A 20,173-nucleotide genomic window follows, 5' to 3' on the forward strand; every position below is an offset into this window, starting at 1 on the left:
TTCTCTTTGTTTCCTCCCGTAAGAGATGGGGAACAAAGGTCTGCCACTTTTTTCCCTGTGCCAGAGTTGGTTACGAGATGAACAAATCCTACAGAGCGATGTTCCTTGTGCAGAATTAGAGGCCATTCATAATTAGACCAATGGAGGGCATTCACAGTGCATCCTGATTTCTCAGTCAAGCTTAAAGTGCAGAAATGGCGGGGTCATGGATTGGAGCCATGAGGCTGAGCAGCAGGAGTCAGGGGTTAGAATCTGCATTGCAGTACAGCTTCTGCCAGGTTCCACCTCAGGACCTTTCTTCAGAGGGGGGTGGTGCCTCACTTGGGGAGTTAGCCAGCTCACCCTCTCTCTTCAATCTGATGAGTCCTCTGGGCCCAGATCTGACTGCCTGACTTACCGAAAAGGCAAGGACAGATCTAAGAGTATGGGAGAACTGGGACAGAAAGAGGTATCTGAACCTTGAAAAGAGTTCAAGAAACAGTCTCAAAACTCAGGAGCCAAAGACAGTGTGTGCGTGCTCTGAAAAGATTTAACAGAAAATATGCAAAGAGTGAGATTTGGTGCAAGCAACTTAGGTGATGGGGGGAGGGCAGGCATGAGAACACATGCTGTTCAAATGCCAACAAGCTTTCCCAAGTGGCTGCTGAAGGCAGGTCCTGGTTGCTCAGTGGCCGACACTGTCTCCTGGGCCGGCTGGTGGCCATCGTGGCCAGGCAGATGCTGTTGGGGTTGAAGGTCATTGTTGTGCCCTGTGAAGACATCAGCATTTCTGGCAATTTCTACAGAAACAAGTTGAAGTACCTGGCCTTTCTCCACAAGCCGAGGAACACCAACCCACCCTGTGGCCCCTACCACTTCAGAGCACCAAAATGGATCTTTGGGTGGACAGCGTGAGGCATGCTGCTCCACAAGACCAGCCAAGGCCAGGCCGCCCTGGACTGCCTCAAGGTGTTGGATGGGATCCCGCCACCCTATGACAAGAAAAAGCAGGTGGTGGTTCTTGCTGCCCTCAAGGTTGTGTGTCTGAAGCCTACATGAAAGTTTGCTTACCTGGGGCTTCTGGCTCACGAGGTTGGCTGGAAGTACTGGGCAGTAACTACCACCCCGGAAGAGAAGAGGAAGGAGAAGGCCAACATCCATTGCTGGATGAAAAAGCAGCTCCTGAAGCTACAGAAACAGGCTGGAAAGAACCTGGAGAAGAAAATCGACAGATCTACAGAGGTCCTCAAGACCCACAGACTTCTGATCTGAGCGTAATAAAAATGACTGTTGATGCCTCAAAAAACAAAAACAAAAAACTGTCAAGTTGAATGTGCCCTCCCTACTTACCGTGAGAGTTTTGTGGGTTCTAAAGCTGGGGATCGGCTCTTCCCTGCTCCAGTTCTCCACTTCCCTGCTTCTGCTTACTGGGATGGTCCCTGCAGAGCAGGGACTCTTAGTAGGATCTAGAGATGGGTCCGTGGACGGACTTGGGAGAGTCTAGGAACCTCTAAAATGTGAATTGTGGTATGTTCATTTTTTTCTGGAGACAGTTGCTCATTTTCATCAGATTTTCAAAATGCTTGTGGACCCAGAAAGAATGAAGCAGCCCCCATGGGAGTGCATCCTGCTCAGGCCCAGGTCCTTAGTTGCAGGCTTCCAGGACAGCCTTCCCGCAAATCTCCTGTCCCCAGCCCTAAAAAACCACCCCACCTTCCTCAGGTGGCATCCAGGTTGCTTTTCTGTTACCTGCCCTCTCTCTCAGCCTGCCACTACCTCTAGAGAGCCAGAAGGTGACCTGGTCACTCCCACCCACAGCCCTTTCCTTATAGCTACATAACTGTTTCTTTCCCATTATCTAACAGAGCAGAAGCCTTCAGGCAGTATTTTCACAGTCTTCCAAGGACGCGCTTTACATTGCCAGTCTGTGTAACCCATTCAGGAATGAACCTCACCCCTCTGTCAAATAGCCGCCCCTCTCTGTGGTGTGATCTCCTATCCCCTCACTGCCACTGCCAGCCTTTAGTGAAACTTGGGGGTGCTTGCATATGCAGTTACAGCTACTACATTTCCTTGATAAGGAGGAAAGAGATGTAATTTCTTTAAAAAAAAAATATCCCCCCCACATTTCTCCCTTAATTGACCCACCTGCTTCAAAGGTTGCTCACCCCTGCACTGAAAAGTTCCATATGCTGCTCAGCATGCAGGGTTTGGAGGTAGGTGGGTCTAGATGAAATCCCAGCTTGCCCCTCATGGTATGACCTTACACATCACTTCACCTCTCTGTGCCTTTCTTCTGTGAAGCAGCAACAGTGCATGCCACCTGCCACATCTACCTCATGGGCTCATTGTGAAAATTTAGTGAGACGATAGTGTAGGGCGCCTGGGTGGCTCAGTTACGCGTCCGACTTCGGCTCAGGTCATGATCTCGCAGTTCGTGAGTTCGAGCCCTGCCTCGGGCTCTGTGCTGACAGCTCAGAGCCTGGAGCCTGCTTCAGATTCTGTGTCTCCCTGTCTGTCTCTCTGCCCCTCCCTCACTCATGCTCTGTCTCTTTCTGTCTCAAAAATAAACATTTTTAAAAAATTAAAAAAGGGAGCGCCTGGGTGGCGCAGTCGGTTAAGCGTCCGACTTCAGCCAGGTCACGATCTTGCGGTCAGTGAGTTCGAGCCCCGCGTCAGGCTCTGGGCTGATGGCTCAGGGCCTGGAGCCTGTTTCCGATTCTGTGTCTCCCTCTCTCTCTGCCCCTCCCTCGTTCATGCTCTGTCTCTCTGTCCCAAAAATTAAAAAAAAAAAAAAAAAAAAAGAAGATAGTGTAAACGTTTCATTGCCAAGCCCAGCACACATCCATATGCAGCAACATCAAAACTTACACATGTGACTGCCACTAAATCTAGCCATTTACCCTTAGTTATGCTTTGGTGCCACCTGTTTGGAAGAGATACCCCTCTTGACAGAGGATGTAGATTAAAAATTCCAGGCATACTTTAGACTGACTACCGTGGCCTCGAAGCTCATAAGACTTTGGGGAGTGCTCCTGGACTCAGAAAACGGGCCTAGAAAAATCTGAGGAGTCTCAGGAGTTCCTCCGACTGTGCACACTTGAGAAAAATATCTTGACCCGTTGGCCAGAGGGTGCAAACTTGCAGACCTAATGTACAACAGAATGATTATAGTTATTAATATTGTGTTACATACTTGAACATTGCAAAGAGAGGTGATCTTGTGTTTTCACCACAAAAAAAGATTGTATGTTAATTGTATGCCATGATAGAGATGTTAATGCTATGGTGGTAATGGTTTAATAATACATGTGTGTCAAATCAGCATGTTGTACACTTTGACACAAATATTGTATGTCAGTTCTATCTCGATAAAGCTGAGAAAAACAAGAACGAAAAAACCCAGAAAAGCATCTGAAAATGTTGTTTCTCTCCCAGCACATTTGCAGGTCAGCTACCCTGGCTGGATGGGGGGAGCTATATGGACGCACTGGCTACAACTATATTTTCTCAGGTAAATGTTGAGCCACATCCTCTAAGAACAAGAACCAAGTTATAGAGAATAGCCACCCATGCCACAGTGGCATAGGTAGAGAGTTCAAGTAAGCTCTGGAAAGACCAGGGGCCTGGTCTTCACTCAGGGAGATGCTGGGGTAAAGTAGACTGCCAGGCATATGGGGCATCTGGGCTGATAGACATGTAGAGCTGGAGCAGGGTGGGAGGAGCCTGGTCCAGAAGTCCCTGGGAGGAGCCCCGTGCAACAGCCTTGGTGCTGACAGGTTTCTCTGGCAGGAGGTGCAGATGATGCCTGGGCAGATGCAGAGGACATCACAGAGGAGGACTGCGCTCTTCGGTCAGTGCCAAGTTGTTATGGGTCTGGGCTTATATTGGGGATGGGGTCAGTGACCATTAGTGGCCATTTTCATACCGATGGTGTATAATCACCACTGGTACAGGTGAGTGCATTGGTTCACTCCTGCCACTGCTAAACCCATGCCCCTGAAATAGAGTTGTTAAGGTCCATCCCATAGCTTCCACCAGAGCTGATTTTATCGAATGCCTGAGGAGTCTCTCTCCATCCTACATAATATCCCAGCCCCAGGGTCCACAGGTTTGAGACAGGGTTCAGACATCTGTGTGTGTCTTCAAGCCCCATGGTTTCCAGGGGGTGGCCAGGGTGCTGACAGCCAACCTGCCAGATAACACACAGCACACCTGGTGCCAAGGCACAGGGCAAGGGCTGTGGTCCCCCATGTGGGAGAGTCAGAGACTAGACGTCCCACAGTTCATCAAGTTGTTATTGATGCCATAATAGAGCTTGATACAAAGAACTCTTTTAGACCCCCTTAAAGAGAGGAAATGGGTTGGTTCACATTCTTCCTGCCTCCTTTCCAAATGATTTTAGAAAATGACACCCAAGGATGTTTTGGAAAAGCTCCTTTGCATGGTCTGTACCCGTGGAAAGTCTTTAACTGGTGTCAAACATCTCTGGAATGCACACAAGCACCCTAGTAAGATCAGCTGCCCCAAATCATGGCTTGGTGCATGAAAACTCATCTCACTATGCCCAGTTCTGCCTGTTAGTTCCAAGAGCAGCAACCCTGGCTTGTGCTCAAGAATGTTTGGCTCTTCCCCTGGGATCAGACGACCTCAGCCTCAGCCAGGCCGCCTTCCATAGCATACGCTGTTCTTGGCGAGGAGACTGCTGTGTACAGCAAAGCAGTGGGCATTAAAAAATTAATGGGGACTGTTTACTTGTTCCACTTTTGCCTTTATCTGTATGACTGATCAAAAGACAGCCTGGAGGATTAGGAAAAATTTTATCTCTCTGCTTCTTAGACCTGCTAAGTAGAGGGAATTCACCTGCTACTATTCCACGATCAGTGGATAAAATAACTCTCAAAAGTCCCATCTCCCAACACGCATTTCACCCTGTTACATTATGAGAAAATCCTGTGGCTAAAAATGATCATAAATGGGAAAAAGGGTGGGTGGAGGGAGATAAACTCTAATGGAAGCTCAAAGACTCTATCAGCCACCAGCTTGCTGCTTTTTAGAACTCAGAGATTATCTTGAGTCTTCTGGCTTAATGTCAAGTAGTGCCCAAAAGCCCTTTCCCGGTTTTTGGCTGCCAATTGCTCCCCTTTGAAATGAGTCCCAGAGAGCAGAGTAATCTCTTAGAAAGTCACCTTCCCTGAAACCAGTTGTCCTGTCTTGGCCCTCCCTCTGTCTTCTGGAGAAGGGAAATAGAAGTTCTTGCCAATGACATCTATACCTCCTTGAACACGCTCCCTACCCCCCACCCCCCAAACTTCTCTGAACAAATGTGTAGTACATCTTCTCCCCCTGGCTCTTTGTTTCAGAAGTTCCGACACACATCTTTTTGATAAGGTCAGAGGCTATGACATCAAGCTGCTTCGGTACCTGTCAGTCAAATACATCTGTGACCTGATGGTGGAGAATAAGAAGGTGAAGTTTGGTATGAAGTAAGTACAGGGCACCTGCTGCGAAATGGGCAGAAGTGATGTGTTCACAGCTTTTCAGGTCAGCGATGGTATATAGCAGTGACCAAAGGCTCACCACACGCTGGGCTGCATGCTGAGGGCTCTCTGTACATCTTCTAGCTGTATCTTCAAACGTTCTTGCAAGGCAGACTCTACTACCCCTCTCTTCCAGGTGAGAAACTGAAGCACAGAGAGGTTAAGTAACTTGCTCAAGGTCATGCAGATAATAACTGAGGCACCATGAGTCTCTAACCTGTGCTGTGCTGCCTCCTTCTCTTAAATACTCTTGAAGGTTTTTGCCTTGGTTTCAAGCTCTCGCCATCTCTGGTGGATTAGACTCTCTTTCTAAATGGAACAACAACAAAAATCAGCATGTGCCCAATTTTTATTTCACATATAGACTAAATCTTGATATCTGATAGGAGAGAACATTTGAAAATAATGAGGTGATGAGACTGTAGTTTTTCCCAACACTTTTTTTCATAATATTGACTCTTATGTTGAGTTTGTCCTACAAAGTAGGGCATACTGAGGCCTTACAACTTAGCATTCTGTAGGTGCCTGAACATTCCCTTTGCCCTTCTTCCCTTTATCTGTCATAATGCCCTAAGTCTTTCCCTGTCAGATGCCATTTGTCCGTCCTGTGTAGGAGTGTCATCAGTGAATATTGGAGAACACCAAAGAGGCCAGAGTCTCCCAAAAGGCCCCTTTGCACAGTGTCTCAGTTGCTTGCTCTTGGCTGACTCCCCATGCTGGGTGAGGGCAGCTGTGCTGTCCTCATTTGTGGGGCTTAGTGGGAAGCTTGTTCTGCTTATGGTTGCTGTCGAACTAGAGAGTAAAACCTCTCTTGCTTGAGAAGTTGGAGTAGGGGGCAGAGAAGTTATATTTCTCGATTGTTCAAAGTAAGCACTGCTGAAGGAAATCATTCCTGATTCTGAAGAGTAGTTGTGGGTTTGCTTGTTTGTTTTTTATGTTTATTTATTTATTTATTTTTGAGAAAGAGACTGCAAGCGGGGTAAGGGCAGAGACAGAGGGAGACAGAATCCCAAGCAGGATCCATGCTGTCAGCACAGAGCCCCCTATGCGGGGCTTGAACTCATTTACTATGAGATTGTGACCTGAGACGAAATCAAGACGTACAACTGACTGAGCCACCCAGGCACCCCTGAAGAGTAGTTTAGCAAGAGGTTCATTTGATGCTGTAATTGCTCATTGGGGAATGGTGCGTATGTGTTGTGATGCCATAACACATTGTGTCCTGTCTTGTAGTGTAACCTCCTCCGAGAAGGTGGACAAAGCCCAGCGCTATGCCGACTTCACTCTCCTCTCCATCCCGTATCCAGGTAGGGAGCTCTTTTCTAGTCAAGTGACAGGTTTCCTAGGACCAGGAGCTCTCAGAGGCCATTTGCAGGCCTTCTACACCTAGGTACATAGGCACCCGGGATCTTTTCCGGAACATCTTACATTGATCAGCATAGGACACTGTGAGTCTCACTCTTAAGCTCTCACACTTAGGGTAGGACACTGTCCCGGAAGGCACTTTCCACTCCAGGGATTGAGTCCTGGCTCAGGTACTACTACTACAACCTTGAGCGAGTTACTTCACCTCTCCAAGCCTCAGGTTTTCTCAGATGTCGTTTGGAACTTGGAAAGGCTTAACTCAAGGTTTTGTTGTGAAGCTTAGATGAGATCGTGTGTGTCAAAGTGCCCTGTGCAGGTAAACTACTATTTCAGCATAGAACAACGTTACTAGTGCTCTGTGTCAGCAGCTAATCACACTGCACTGGCCCGTGTGGATGTGAACCTTTGAATGTCTGTCTTAGGGTGATCAAGTTATTTATGGAAATTGCCCCAGGTGAGGTCCTTCTGGTGATAAAGAACATAATTGCTCTGTCTCCAGTTTTACATGGTTGGTGGCCTCACCATGTTATAAGGCACTTTGGTGTACACAGAGCTAGCTGCATTTGTCTCTGGGGCACAGATCTGCATACAACCTGTGGCCAGGGCCGTATTGTGTGCACTGGACGCTAAAGCTGTACTGGTCCAGCTGGTAACATTTAAGCTTTCTGACAGTACCTGCTTGTCCAGCAAGGGAGGCCAGAGAGCCCTAATGTCCGCACAAGACAGCAGCAAGTGTACTCTTTCTCCTTGAAATGTCTCGCCTACTTCTCAGTATCAGCATCTGCCTTCAGTCCTGCACTGGACCTTGTCTCCTCTTATTGGAGCCACATAGCCAATAGCAAGGTGGGCCCATGATGGCAGGTTGCTGTTCAGCCAGGTCTTCTCATTAGAACGACAAGTTAATCTAGTACTTGGCGGGAGAGGGTATCCTCACTGGTGTGAGCTGGTGGTATCCAAGCCACAACCTGTGATAGCTTGGCACTCTCACAGTGGCCTCCCCTGGAGTGTCATTTCACTCTTCTCTGCCAGCTTAGTGGTTAGTGCCATGCAGAGTGGGGCGTGAGTGCCAGCCATAGTACTGTGTGTCCTTGAACAAGTCCCTTAACCCTACTTATCACTGGCTTCATCCTCTCCATAAAATGAAGAGAATGGTGCTTATTTCATAGTGAAGTGCTGGACCCATCCCCGGCAGGTCCTCAGTAAACAGCAGGCTAAATCATGGGTACGTGGAGGAGAGGCTCAGGGAAGTTTCTCTTCTTGAAAGCCACTTTGGGTAGATGCAAACCGTCATGATGCTGCTGTGGGCTTGACAGTATCAGAGCCACGTTGTGACAGAAGTGTCCTACCCAGAGTGTCTGCGCTGGGGCCGTTAGCTCTAAAGCTCATTTTCAGACCTAGCTCTTGACTCCCAAGAGATGTCTTGGGGTCCACAGACCGAAGTACTCTGCTCAACAAGAAAGCTGTGTGAGGAACCAAGCATCACTTTCTTTTTTTATATTTCATTTCTAAGTAGAGCTGGGTTTAGAAAAAATAGTTTTGGTAAAAGTTTGCATACCACTGCTTCAGAACTGGAGCACAGTATCCTTTCTGCTGTAGTGAGGCAACCCGTTACCAGACTCCCGAAACGCTAACACCCTTCGATGCAGTTATTCAACAGACCACAAATGCAGCTAAAGTGGGCCTGGGGATGTTCATCCCGCTGTCTGTTTATACTAGCAGAATGCAAGAAACATTCTCCTTAGTCAGAGTGACAAAGACATAGTCATAGAAATATTGCATACTCATAGAAAGATGCTTAAGACGCCCAGCAGGACACAAAATTGTATAGTACGTCAGCAGTAGAAGGGGAAATGTGGTTACACGAAAGGGTGAGGAAGAAATATGCCAAAATGGTAAGACGATACAACCTGTGGAATTTTTTCCCCCTGTTCTTGCCAAAGTATTTACATACTACATCTGGCAATTGGGTGTGTGTGTTGGTGGGAGGGAAGGAGAGAGGGACCAACAGAAACCAAAAAGCTAGAGGTGGGGAGGATGCTACCACACACCCAGGTGAGGAGCAGGAGAAGCACTTTTTACCTGCTATACTTGTGTTCTTGAATTTCTTTACAAGCCTGAATTACTTCGTCTCAAGGAAAAGAAATAGTTAACCATTGACAAAACCCAGTCACAAACTGCAGTTTGTAGCTGTTCAAGGCATCTCAGCTGAGTCCTCTAATGACTGTGAGGCCACACAGGAAGTCCGATGCTGTCATTTCTAGCTCTGTCCAAGTAACTTGGGCTTGGACTGGCCCTTGAACAGGAGAAGTGTTCTGGGAACACTTCCTTCAGGACACCAAAATAGACTGAAAACTCCACAGCACAAGTCTGATTGGTTTTCGCCTTGAGTGAGTGGCTCTTCTCACCCCCGCTTTTGGTCCCATCCTTCTTGACTTTCAGTGGGTTTGGAAGTCTGTTCAGGTAATGAATGTCAGGCATTGCCTTGGGGACTGAATCTATTTTAATTCCATCCATTTCTCCCATGAAATTGCCTCTGCATCACAGGCTGGCCAGAGCTCAGCCTAGAGCCTGCAGTATTGATTTGAGCAGGTCGAGTTTGGGAAAACAATCCTTCAAAGAAGCTCAGATAATTGGTGTCTTTTCTAAACCTGGGCTCATAATTCCAGGGCCTCTGTCTGATATTTATATTTCTCCTTTCTGCCAGTGAAGCATCCTGGAATAGGCTGGAGTGTTAGAGCTGAGGATTGTTTCCTGACTTCTCAGTCAGCAGCGAGGCCTGAGGGATTAGAGTGCAGAGAGCATGGGCCGTGTCTCCAGACTTTCCTCTCTGAAGGAACCCTTTCTGTCCTCCCTGGGGTGGCCTCCCACAGGAACTTGGCCCAAGAGTAGTTGGGGAAGTTCCATGTGAGTTTTTTTGGCCTGTGGCCACCTCCACACAATTCAGACAACTGTTGGATTGCCTTTGGGGACCTCAGCAGACTTGCACCTGTGGCCGGAGGCGTGTGCGCTCCAGAATTTGTATTGGTTCTGGTTGAGGAAGTGAGAATTACTTCAAGAAGCTACCTCAGAGTGCCTTCTCCCACTCTTGTGGCTTGGAGCCACAGCAGCCCCAGAATGCTTACTGTGCCGTGGCATACGAGCAAGCCTCATTTTCTGTGAGCCAAGCAGTTGAGTATAAGCTGCAGGGCTGGCACTGTGGGCTCTTCTCACAGTGGCATAGTCATAATAACAGTGCGCTGTCATCTGAAAGCCATTCGCACCAGTGCTTCCTAGGTGCTTTGTATATGTTGTTTCATTTCATCTCGAACCATTATACAAATGAAAAAATCAAGGCTGTTTGCAGTCACAGAGCTGAGTGAAAGGCTAAGATTTGAAACTGAGAATGTTGCTGAAGCCCTTTCTCTCCACTGTTCCTCTCTATATTCCTGAGGGCCTACCCTGGCGTGGTTTCTTTCAATTTCTCTAGAGAACGATTCAGAAAAGTACCTCTTGGCCAGGTTTGTTGGAAATGGAAATGTCTCGTGAGTACCTGCCATGTTTCAGGCACTGTCCGTGGTCTTTTCCAGTGTGTCCCTGGAGGCCTGTGATGTCAGTGTTAGAGAGAATGGCCCTCAGTAACTAGATAAGTGGCTGCAGAAAGTGCTGCCGGCACTCAGATTGTAAGCCATGCTTTGTTTGCTGGCTGTTGGCGCTTCAGGGACATGTAGGACAAAGGGACCTAGAAGTAGGGAGAAGTGACCAATAACCACGGAGCCCAGATGGAGAGAGATACAAAGAGGTGTGCAGGCAGGCAGTACCTCATCAGGAAGGCTTGTAGTCAGAAACCAAAGGAGTACTGGAGACTCATTCCCTAGCTGTCACCTGCCCGTGCTAGTTCCTACGTGTATCAGCTGTGGCCTCAGATGGGGCTCACCAGCACGGAGAAGTGTGTGAGCTGGTGGTCACCTTGGTCCTTCAGCACTCAGGGGCCCCTCAGGAAACTGGATTAGCAAGGGTAATATCTTAACTCTGCCCTTCTTTTCCAGGCTGTGAATTTTTCAAGGAATATAAGGATCGAGATTACATGGCTGAAGGGCTCATTTTTAACTGGAAGCAGGTATGAGCAGTAACATTTATCAACTTAACATTTTTTTAAATGTTTATTTATTTTGAGAGAGAGCGCAGGGGAGGGGCAGAAGAAAAGAATCAAAAGCACAGAGCCCAATGTGGGGCGCCATCTCATGAACTTTGAGATCATGACCTGAGCTGAAACCCAAGAGTCAGTTACTCAACCGACTGAGCCACTCAGGGGCCCCGATCTTAACATCTCTTTGCAAAGGGAGACCTGGAGAACAGCTTGCAGTCTTCTTGGAGAAAACAACTACCCTTTTCCTTTTTCTTCTCTTCCATGGATGAGTATCATTATTTTCCCTCCCTCTTTTCTTTGTATGTATATGTTTATATATATACATATTTTCATATATACTTTCATATATATTTTTTATATATACTTTCCTGTCCCCCTGTAATTTGTTTCTTCAAAGGATTTTTCAGGGACAAAATAGGAAATCTCTTTCCTGTCTGTTCCACCATCTGTGTAAAAAGTGGGACCAGCATTCTCTTCCTTTCCCAGTCAGCGGGAGCAGGCCACAGGAGGCTGCTGGATGCTGAATACAGATTCATCATGTCTGTCTCAGCAGCAGACACTAGAATGGCCCACTGAAAAGCTCTACTTGGAAGCACTAATCTGGTCCCTTTGATTTTAAAACTGTCACTTGCTGGGTAGCATAGGCATCTGGCCTGGAGAAGGCAAGCACTGTGGAAGGCCAGACTCTGGTAGACACAGTTTCAGGGCCATGACCTTCCCTGTCACCATGGCTTCTTCTGGTGGCCGGCCTGCATCTCACAGGTGTCTTTCTGTCCCCAGGACTACGTCGATGCCCCACTGAGCATCCCCGATTTCCTGACTTGCTCTCTGAACATTGACTGGAGCCAGTATCAGGTGAGGAGTCCAACTCGAGCAGGGTGGGATAGGGGAGGGGTACAGGGGGGCCCTGGTACTGGCCCCAGAAGTCCTTCACGCAGATACCAGAAGGTCTGACTCGTGCCCTCTGACTTCTCACTGCCTGGGAAAGAAGGAACTGATTATCCATTTAACTCTCTCCTGATTTGCTCTTGGCCCAGAAAATCAAAGCTTTCTGATCATGACTCACTCAAAGATGTACATCCACCAGCAGGTTCTGTTTCCAGAGGACCTCATGGAGTCTGCTTTTCCAGCTCTGGTCTTTAGCGACTGTTTTTCATTTTTCCTTTTAAATGCATGTTCTGCCAGAGGAAGTGCAGAGCTGTCTGACCTCGTTTGATTATAGAAACTTTAAAATTATTTCCATTGTGCTGTCTCCCCTCTCACCATGGATGGAGCCCCAGTCTCCATGGATCCCTCTCTCTACGATGTTTAGCCCACTGTAGAAGCCCCAAAGGCCATCAGCAGTGTCCTTGCCACTTGCTTCAGCCGAGACCACTATCCTTGCTCTTGCCACTGCCTTCCCTGTGTCTGTTCCTTCTACCTGGCTGCCACTTCGTCACCTCCTCTTATCTGGATGACACAGTGCCTTTAGGATTCTGCTCCAGTGTCTACTCCAGGAAGACTTCCCTGATGTACCTCCTCTCCCCTCTCCCCAGAGGGTTGGATGCCTGTATCTGCATCCCCTTTTACCCTGAGTATGTCTGTCATGGAATTTTCCACTGAGCTGTAGTCACCGATTTAGAGACCTGCTTCTCCATCTCCAATAGACTGAGCTTCAGGAGGATGGGAAGCCATAGCTTGTGCATCCCCAGCACAGAAACTGGCATGGAGCCTAGAACCGGAAAGGCCAAGCCAGTGAATACCCAGAAAACATTCTGTTTCCCTCCCTTTTTTCTGTGCTCCCAGGTCTGGCCAGTTCCCATCCAGCCTTCAGATCTCCCTCTGTCTGAGAGGCCCAGCTCACCTGGTAGGCAGCTGTGTACTCCCATATCACCGTGGGCTCTGTTGTCCTAGACAGACTGAGTGGCCAAAGGAACCCGCATGTTTCCTTCTAAATTTGCTGTATGCAGAGGTTCCGGATAGGCCCTACCCCGGGCCACCCTTACTCTCTTTTCTGGCACTGTTGTTTCTCCTTGGGCACAAACTGGGTCTGTTGAACTACTTACTTAAACAAATAAGGTGCGAATGTACGGGTTTGATGTGTTGATACTGCCAGGGGTGTATGTCTGTTCAGGAAGGAGTCCTGTGCATCTGAGGAGGAGCTCTGCTTAGTAGGTGGAGGCATTGGATCCAGGCTGCAGCTCACCCGGCCCTTCTCTCACCGCTTCGTGGCTTTGAGCAAGTGGCCTCACTGTCCTCTACAAGTGGAGCTGACAGCGCCTGTTTCAGAGTTGTGGCGAGGTTCAAGTATGATCACAGTGTGAAAGTGGCCTCTTAACTGAAATGCCAGACCAACTTTAATGATGATAATTAAGAAGTAGGCTGCTAGCTTGTTAACTCGAGAGAGTGAACACTAATAAAATCCTGGGCACAAAAAGTAGGCGGGCAGGGCATTTTCCCGCGATGCCTGCCTCTCCAGTATTGCTCGGACCCTGAGTCTCACTGGCCCTCCTACCATCCTCTTCCTCAGTCCACATGTAGGCTCTGCCCTGTCTGCCCCTTCAGCACGAGTGTCAGGACTCCCTGTTACTCCTCCTTACCTCCCCAGGTGATCTTGTCTGCCATCCACTCTGTTACCCCCTGCTAGGTCACCACGCCTGGAACTCTGGGCCAGGCCTTTCTTGGGGATCCACACCTACATCACCTCTTACAAGTGTCCTTTCAGGCAACACCCTAAACTCAGGATTCCTGAAATGGAATTGGCTACAACCCACAGCATCCCCCGGCCGTCCAGCACTTACCCAGATACTCAAAGTTGAATGTTGGGGGTTTTTCCTCCCACCTCCATTGCCAGGGTCATCGGTTCTATAAATCTCTGCCCCTGGTGAAACTCTCCAGACCTTGCCTCCATCTGTTGTACCACTAAGCCTAGTCCAGGCCCCGTCATCTCCTGGCATCTCGCATCTGAGTGGGGCCACCCTGAGGCGGGACTAGAAATCGTGAACGTAAAGCACTTGAGTAGGGCCTGGCAGATAGCAGTACTCAAACGATGGTCAAAGGTCATTATTGTCACCCCTTCCTTAGAATGTGCCACTGACTTTCCCATTTTCCTCAGAGTACAGTCCAGTGACCCTTATGTGGGCTGCTCAGCTCCACACAGTTCAGCCTCGTTCTGGTGACTAGCCGTCCTCTCCCTCTTCTCCTCCAGTCACACTGGCCTCCTTTTAGCCCCTTAGAGAAGAGTGTTCTCCTGGTTTGTGCATGCTGTTCCCTCTGACAGAAACACTTGTCTCCTTTCCCTTCCCTCTTATATGGATGTCACCACCTTCAGGAAACTTCCCTCCTGATCCCCATGGATCATGCTACGCTCAACTTGCTGGCTGCTTACATGGTCCTGCAGGATCCTACAGGTGCCTTTTAGTCAGCACACTGGCGGCAGTTCTCCTTGTCTTCCCTCTCCTGCAGCCCTGTTAGGGCCCAGGCCATGATGGACCCTGCTGTTTGCCAGGGAGGGGCCCTCAGTTCGTGTTCACAAGTGTGGGAACACTTCTGGCAGTACATGTTTTGGTGTTGCTGCCCTCCACATAACCAGATTGAATTCCTTAGAGGTGTGCTCATAGTTTCTGGGCCGCAAGGCCCCTTCCAGTGCCTGCTTCTCAAGCTGGAGCCTGACCATGAATAGAGAGGTAACATTCTACTCCTCATCCCAAAGCACTAAGCCTTGAGGATGCAAAGGATTCCAAAACGGCCTCCGCCCTCACTAGGCTCAGTCTAGGAAAAGAGGCAAAACATAACCGTCACCTCGGCAGCAGAGGTATTGATCTATGGCTGCTGAAGACTCAATAGAACATAACAGGGGTGGGCTTTTGAAGGATGAGTACGAGTTTGCCAGCCATGGGGAAGAGTACTCCAAGCATAGACACATAAGCAGTGGCATGGTGCTCCGCTCTATCCCCAGAGACTTTTTCATGGAGCGCTTAGGAAGAGAGTCCCCGTAGTATATAGCACGTGACTGCAAAGGTGACTCTCCCAGTCTGGCAGGGCTGGGTTCTGCCCCAGCTCAGATTAGCTGTAGGACTTTGGGCCTCTACCAACCCAGAGCCCCCCCTCCCCCTCTCCAGCCTCTGGTTCCTACCCCAGCACTGGGCACAGTGAATCTGCTGCCTCTCCCTGGTCATTGGTATCCCCTTCCGGTAGCCACTGTAGTTACCGGAGCTCTGCAGGCTACAGCCCTGGGTCACTTCTGCCTTCTGGCTGCTGCAGTCTTCCCCGGCTTACCTGACCTCCCCGGACTTTGTGCTGTTGCATAGCTCCTGCCTCCTCCCTTCCCCCTCCTGCTTTTCCTCACCCACAAGAATCAACAGCTCAGAGGAAGTCTGTTGGCAATGGTGTGTATGACAGGTTGAGCCAGATGAGTGACAAGACCCCTGTGCTGCTACGGGTAGCAACTTTATTAGTGCAGTGCTGCAAGCGACCGTCTCAAGAGCTGCTGAAAGTGGGTCAGAGCTCTCCAGGGGCTGTGGAGGGTCAGGTAAATGAGCCTGTTTTAAATTCCTGGGAAAACCATTATGGTTACAGGTGCCATGTTCACCCTCCCCCAGGAAGTGCTTTCTCACTGGCACTTGCTGCCCTCTCCACACAGCCCCAGAACAATGATACGTAGTTGTGTTAGGAGGCTTCCCCCAGCTAGGGGAGCGGGCACTCAGAATCGGGTCAGGCCCTCCCATGGAATTCCAGATTCCAGTAGACTGTTTCTCAGAGCGTCTGGTCTGGACCTTTTGCTTGGGCTAGAACAGAAGTTCCCATCTCTTTGCAGTTTTTCTTATATTTCATCTTCCACCTCATGGACCTCCTGTATTAAAAGATCTTGTCTGCCAAACAGACTATACTTATTATTCATCAAAGGACAGAGTTTGCAGTGAATAGCAGTAAAACATGAAAGCCACATGGTCGATGAGACGGTTGATATTTTCTCTGATGTGATCATGGGTGAAAGAATGGCTCTTTGCATTTGGCAGCAGTGGTCGTAGGCTCAGGCTCTTTGTTTGCTGCCACCAACTCCGTGGACAGCCGTGCTGGGAGCCCAGGGCTTAGAGGAGGCTAACGTGTAGCTGCTGCTGGGTGTGGGGCTGTGAGTTGCCCAGGCCCCTGCGTGGCTTCCCATCCCTCACCATCACATCGTGTTAGAGCACAGGGTGATGGTGGCCCACAGGGTAAGGGTGCAGGGAGAGAGCTCTTGGAGTGGGGAGTGAAATGTCAGATTATCTGGGATTTAGGGCCTGTGGACAGTGACCAAGATCCTGGGTCTTGTTGCCTCAGAATAACTGTTGGATTTTATTTTTCAAATCCGTTGAATTCCCTGAGTTAAATATCAATACCAAGAGACCTTTTATCATTCTTCAACAGAGTTGGGACCTGGTGCAACAAACACAAAACTACCTGAAACTGCTGCTTTCCATAATTAACAGCGATGGTGAGTCTGCCTCTGTGTCAACTCTCAAGCCATTGGACCTTCTGGGTATTCCCAGGTCATGATACTGTGAACATGTTTGTTGGGGTCACACACCTACCTTTTGCTTTATGGGAAAAGGATTTGGGGATTCCCCTGTCCATTGGCATCTTTGTTCCTCTTCCTCAAAACCTTAGAAAACTACATTGTGCACTCCTTACCATCTGAACTACACACAGTGTTTCTACACTAAGGGCAGCTGACCTTTGATTATCAGTGTTGTGTGTGGGGTCAGAAATGCCTCTTCTAATTCAGAAAGATGAGAGAAAAATCAGTCCTGGTTTCTTACTGGGCACACACAAAAGTCCCTAGAGGGCCTGTTCTCCAGATGGTACTCCAGGCGGCTTGGCTGTTGTGATTGGTTGGGTCTGTCATGCTCAGTGTCTCTAGGGTGGGCTGGTGGACTCATTGATACCAGTCAAGACTTCTGTGGGGTTGCTCTTGCTCAAACAAGTAAAAACGTGTTAGCTTATATAACCAAGAAAGCCCCACAGCAGAGCCAGGTGCCTAAGAAATGTCACAAAGAATCTCCTTGTTTCTCAAACCCACTCTCCTTGTTTCTGGTTAGCTTCATGGCTGGCACCCATTCTTGACTTGTATCCTGCCATCTTACCTCCCCTGAAGAGAGAGCGAGCCTCTGTCCCAGAGCTCATGCTCATTGGCCCAGTTTGGGTCAAGTGCCCATCCTTGAACCAGTCACTGTGGCCAGGTGTACAAAAAAGTCATACCAGCCTCTGGAATTAGGCAGTGGTTCTCTACCTGGGCAGTACTGCCCCTCAAGGGGACCTCTGGAGAGGTGGCTGTTGTAGGAATTGGAGAAAGCCTGCTAGCATTTATTGGGTCCTTAGCCAAGGATCCGAAATGTCCTGTAGTTCCTGGGAAAGCCCTGCACAGTGAAGAATTGTCTTCCCCCAGAGTACCTGTGGGGCCCCAAGTGGGAAGTTGCAGACCAGCCTCACCTAAAAGACCTGCTTGGGCAGGATTGCTTTCTAAGAAGTACCTAGAAAGATAGCCACAAGAAAGAAGAAATGCTGTATACAGAGACAAGTGCCTATCACCCACCCCTTTCCAAAACTAGGTTGGAGACGAATCTTGGAGAGGCCCACCAGGAAGAAGGAGAGTAGGGCTAGCCTGGCTTTCTGACACTAGGCCAGGGCAGGATCATGTCCCCTACTCATCCACTCGTGTGCTTTTCTTCTGGGCCTCCTGTTGTGTGGTTCCTGAGTAGATGACAGCGGGCTGCTGGTACACTGTATCTCGGGCTGGGACCGGACACCACTCTTCATCTCTCTCCTGCGCCTTTCCTTGTGGGCTGTGAGTATGGATGGGCTGGGCTGTGGAGTCAGGGAGCTTTCAGAGGCCATCTACCAAGATCTACCCTTTGGGAGAATTAGGACTGTCCCCAGAAAATCGAGATTTGGAGTGAGGGACCCCAAGTGTTGAGAGCAAGTGCTGGGTTCAACACTGTTCTTGAGGCTTTGGGGCAGCCTGGTTGTCACTGCGTCTGTGGTTGCAGTTCAGCTTCTGAGACAAGGAGGGGGCTTTATCGTGGGGGTCACCTTTCTAAACTTGGCAGTCTCTCTGGTTTCTTCCAGGATGGGCTTATCCACACATCCCTAAAGCCTGCTGAGATCCTCTACCTGACTGTGGCCTACGACTGGTTCCTCTTTGGGTAAGCCTTTGGGGAATGTCAGGTTGTTGGGTGGGGGCAGTGCCTTGGGAACTGCGTTTCCAAGTGTATTTGGGTGTGGTGGCTTGTGTGACAGGGCTAGAGGTGAAGACACTCCCTCCTCTTTGGGGAAGCCTGAAGGTGCTTGTTAGGCCCCACCTGAGGTTGTAGTGCCAAAGCCAGGGTCTCCCCACTGTGACTCCAGTCCCCCTTTGACCTCCTGTCATGGCGCTGCTCTCTTTGACCTCCTCACCTTCTTGTTTCAGGCACATGTTGGTAGATCGGCTCAGCAAAGGAGAGGAGGTGGGTACTATGAGTAAACACCTGGGCCCTGAGACCATTAGCGTGACTTCTGTTTGGTGTCCACACAGAGGGAGCAGTTCCTTGCTCCATTGTGTAGGGATCGGGCAGCATGGCCCGAAAAGCACCAGCACTATAGCCCCAGTCCTGACCCTCTGTTCTTCTCCCTGAGGTAGAGATAAGACATTTGCCCACATGGCTGCAATCACCTCATCTGTCACTTCTCTTCCCCTTGCTTTTGCTGCCATTTTTCTTATGGGTGACCTTGTTTTCTGCACTCAGTTATGGAACCAAGTTACAAGCTTTTCCTTGGCCCCTCAGCCCTACAGCTACAACCCAGAGGCTCTTTCCTGTCTCTTTTCCTCATCACACCCACTCAGCAGCTTTGAAGCCCCAGGGCCAGCCGACTAAGCAGAGTCTTGCCCAACTGCTCACCACCACCCCAGGCCCAGACCAGGCACAGCCAGCAGGGCTCCAGGGTTCCCTTACTCTCTGGGTGCCGTCCCTTCTTTCCCTCTCTGTCGTCTCCACATCCCATCCTTTTCTGCTTTTTGCAGTCTTTGCCTCTTTGGTGGGCTTGTTTTTCAGCCTGTTTGCCCAGCGCACAGACCGGGAGTCAGACCCGAGTTTGAACCCTGGTTTTCCCACCTATTACCTGGTGACCTTGAGTAATGTGATTAACCTTGGGTCTCCTGGTGTTCATTGTGCTGCCTCACAAAGAGAATGAGTCTAGGTGCCCAGTGTGGGAGCTGTCACACAGCGTTAGCGCTTTCTTTTCTGCCCCCTGTCCACCCACCCCCCTTTTCCTGAAACGTCTTTCTCACCCTCCTGAGGCTGCCTTCTTTCCAAGCATCTTATCTTGTGCCTCCTCCTTTTGTTCCTCCCTCTTAGCGGCTCCTCTCCCCTTCCAGATCTCTTCTTCTGAGTGCTTATCGCATCTGCCAGGGCTGCAGAGCTCATAAGCCTGTTCCTCAGAGGCCTCCATGAACTCTGTCAGAGGCGGTGACTTTGGCATTGAAATTGGCACATAAAGCCCCTTTGCAGCCTGTCATTTTGAGACTCACTGGTGCTCCAGAGCATTCTGCACACCACATCATCTCCCTCACCCCCAAAGGAAGGCAGATTCTGCCTTCAGAAACTGGACAGTGGATGAGGCTGAGCCCAGCAGGGTCTGGATTCAGACCCTGGCCATCTCTCAGCATAAACAAGAGGGTCTTCTCAGCTGGGAGGGTCAGTTTTCAGGGTGTGGGCTTTTTTTTTTTTTTAAATGTTTTAACATTTATTCATTTTTGAGAGACAGAGCATGAGTGGATGAGGGGCAAAGAGAGAGGGAGACACAGAATCTGAAGGAGGCTCCAGGCTCCAAGCTGCAGCACAGAGCCTGATGTGGGGCTCAAACTCATGGACCGTGAAATCATGACCTGAGCTGAAGTCAGATGCTCAACCAACTAAGCCACCCAAGCATGCCTGGGCTTTTCCCTTACCCCAACCAGACACTCCAGACACTGATGCTTTAAAACAAACAAAAAAACAAAACCTAGGGGCCTCTTAAACAGCACTCTGTCCTTGTCTCCAGCCCTCGAGGTTCACAGCGTACTGGCATATTAAAGACTTTAAAAAAGAGTCTGTGGTGAAAACACCTATTTAATTTTATGTAACACACATTTTCATACTGACCCCACCTGGGTACCTGCCCTCCCTTTTTG

At 49.3% G+C, this 20,173-nt stretch overlaps 1 protein-coding gene and 1 pseudogene across 3 annotated transcripts in view; both read left to right on the top strand.

The window, feature by feature from the left end:
* The window catches only part of MTMR14 (myotubularin related protein 14), a 45,031-nt gene that overhangs the window by 10,986 nt on the left and 13,872 nt on the right, over positions 1–20,173 (top strand). For all 3 annotated transcript variants that reach the window (XM_045493722.1, XM_045493724.1, XM_045493725.1), the window contains exons 4-13: positions 3,418–3,493; positions 3,772–3,832; positions 5,343–5,465; positions 6,753–6,826; positions 10,910–10,980; positions 11,791–11,865; positions 16,396–16,462; positions 17,727–17,812; positions 18,094–18,170; positions 18,434–18,470. In XM_045493722.1, the coding sequence (XP_045349678.1) occupies positions 3,418–3,493; positions 3,772–3,832; positions 5,343–5,465; positions 6,753–6,826; positions 10,910–10,980; positions 11,791–11,865; positions 16,396–16,462; positions 17,727–17,812; positions 18,094–18,170; positions 18,434–18,470 (747 nt within the window). The remainder of the gene's footprint in view (positions 1–3,417; positions 3,494–3,771; positions 3,833–5,342; positions 5,466–6,752; positions 6,827–10,909; positions 10,981–11,790; positions 11,866–16,395; positions 16,463–17,726; positions 17,813–18,093; positions 18,171–18,433; positions 18,471–20,173) is intronic.
* LOC123604869 lies at positions 718–2,082 on the top strand (annotated as a pseudogene).

The sequence above is a fragment of the Leopardus geoffroyi genome, chromosome A2 (assembly GCF_018350155.1).
Source record: "Leopardus geoffroyi isolate Oge1 chromosome A2, O.geoffroyi_Oge1_pat1.0, whole genome shotgun sequence".
In the NCBI taxonomy this organism is placed as follows: Eukaryota; Metazoa; Chordata; class Mammalia; order Carnivora; family Felidae; genus Leopardus; species Leopardus geoffroyi.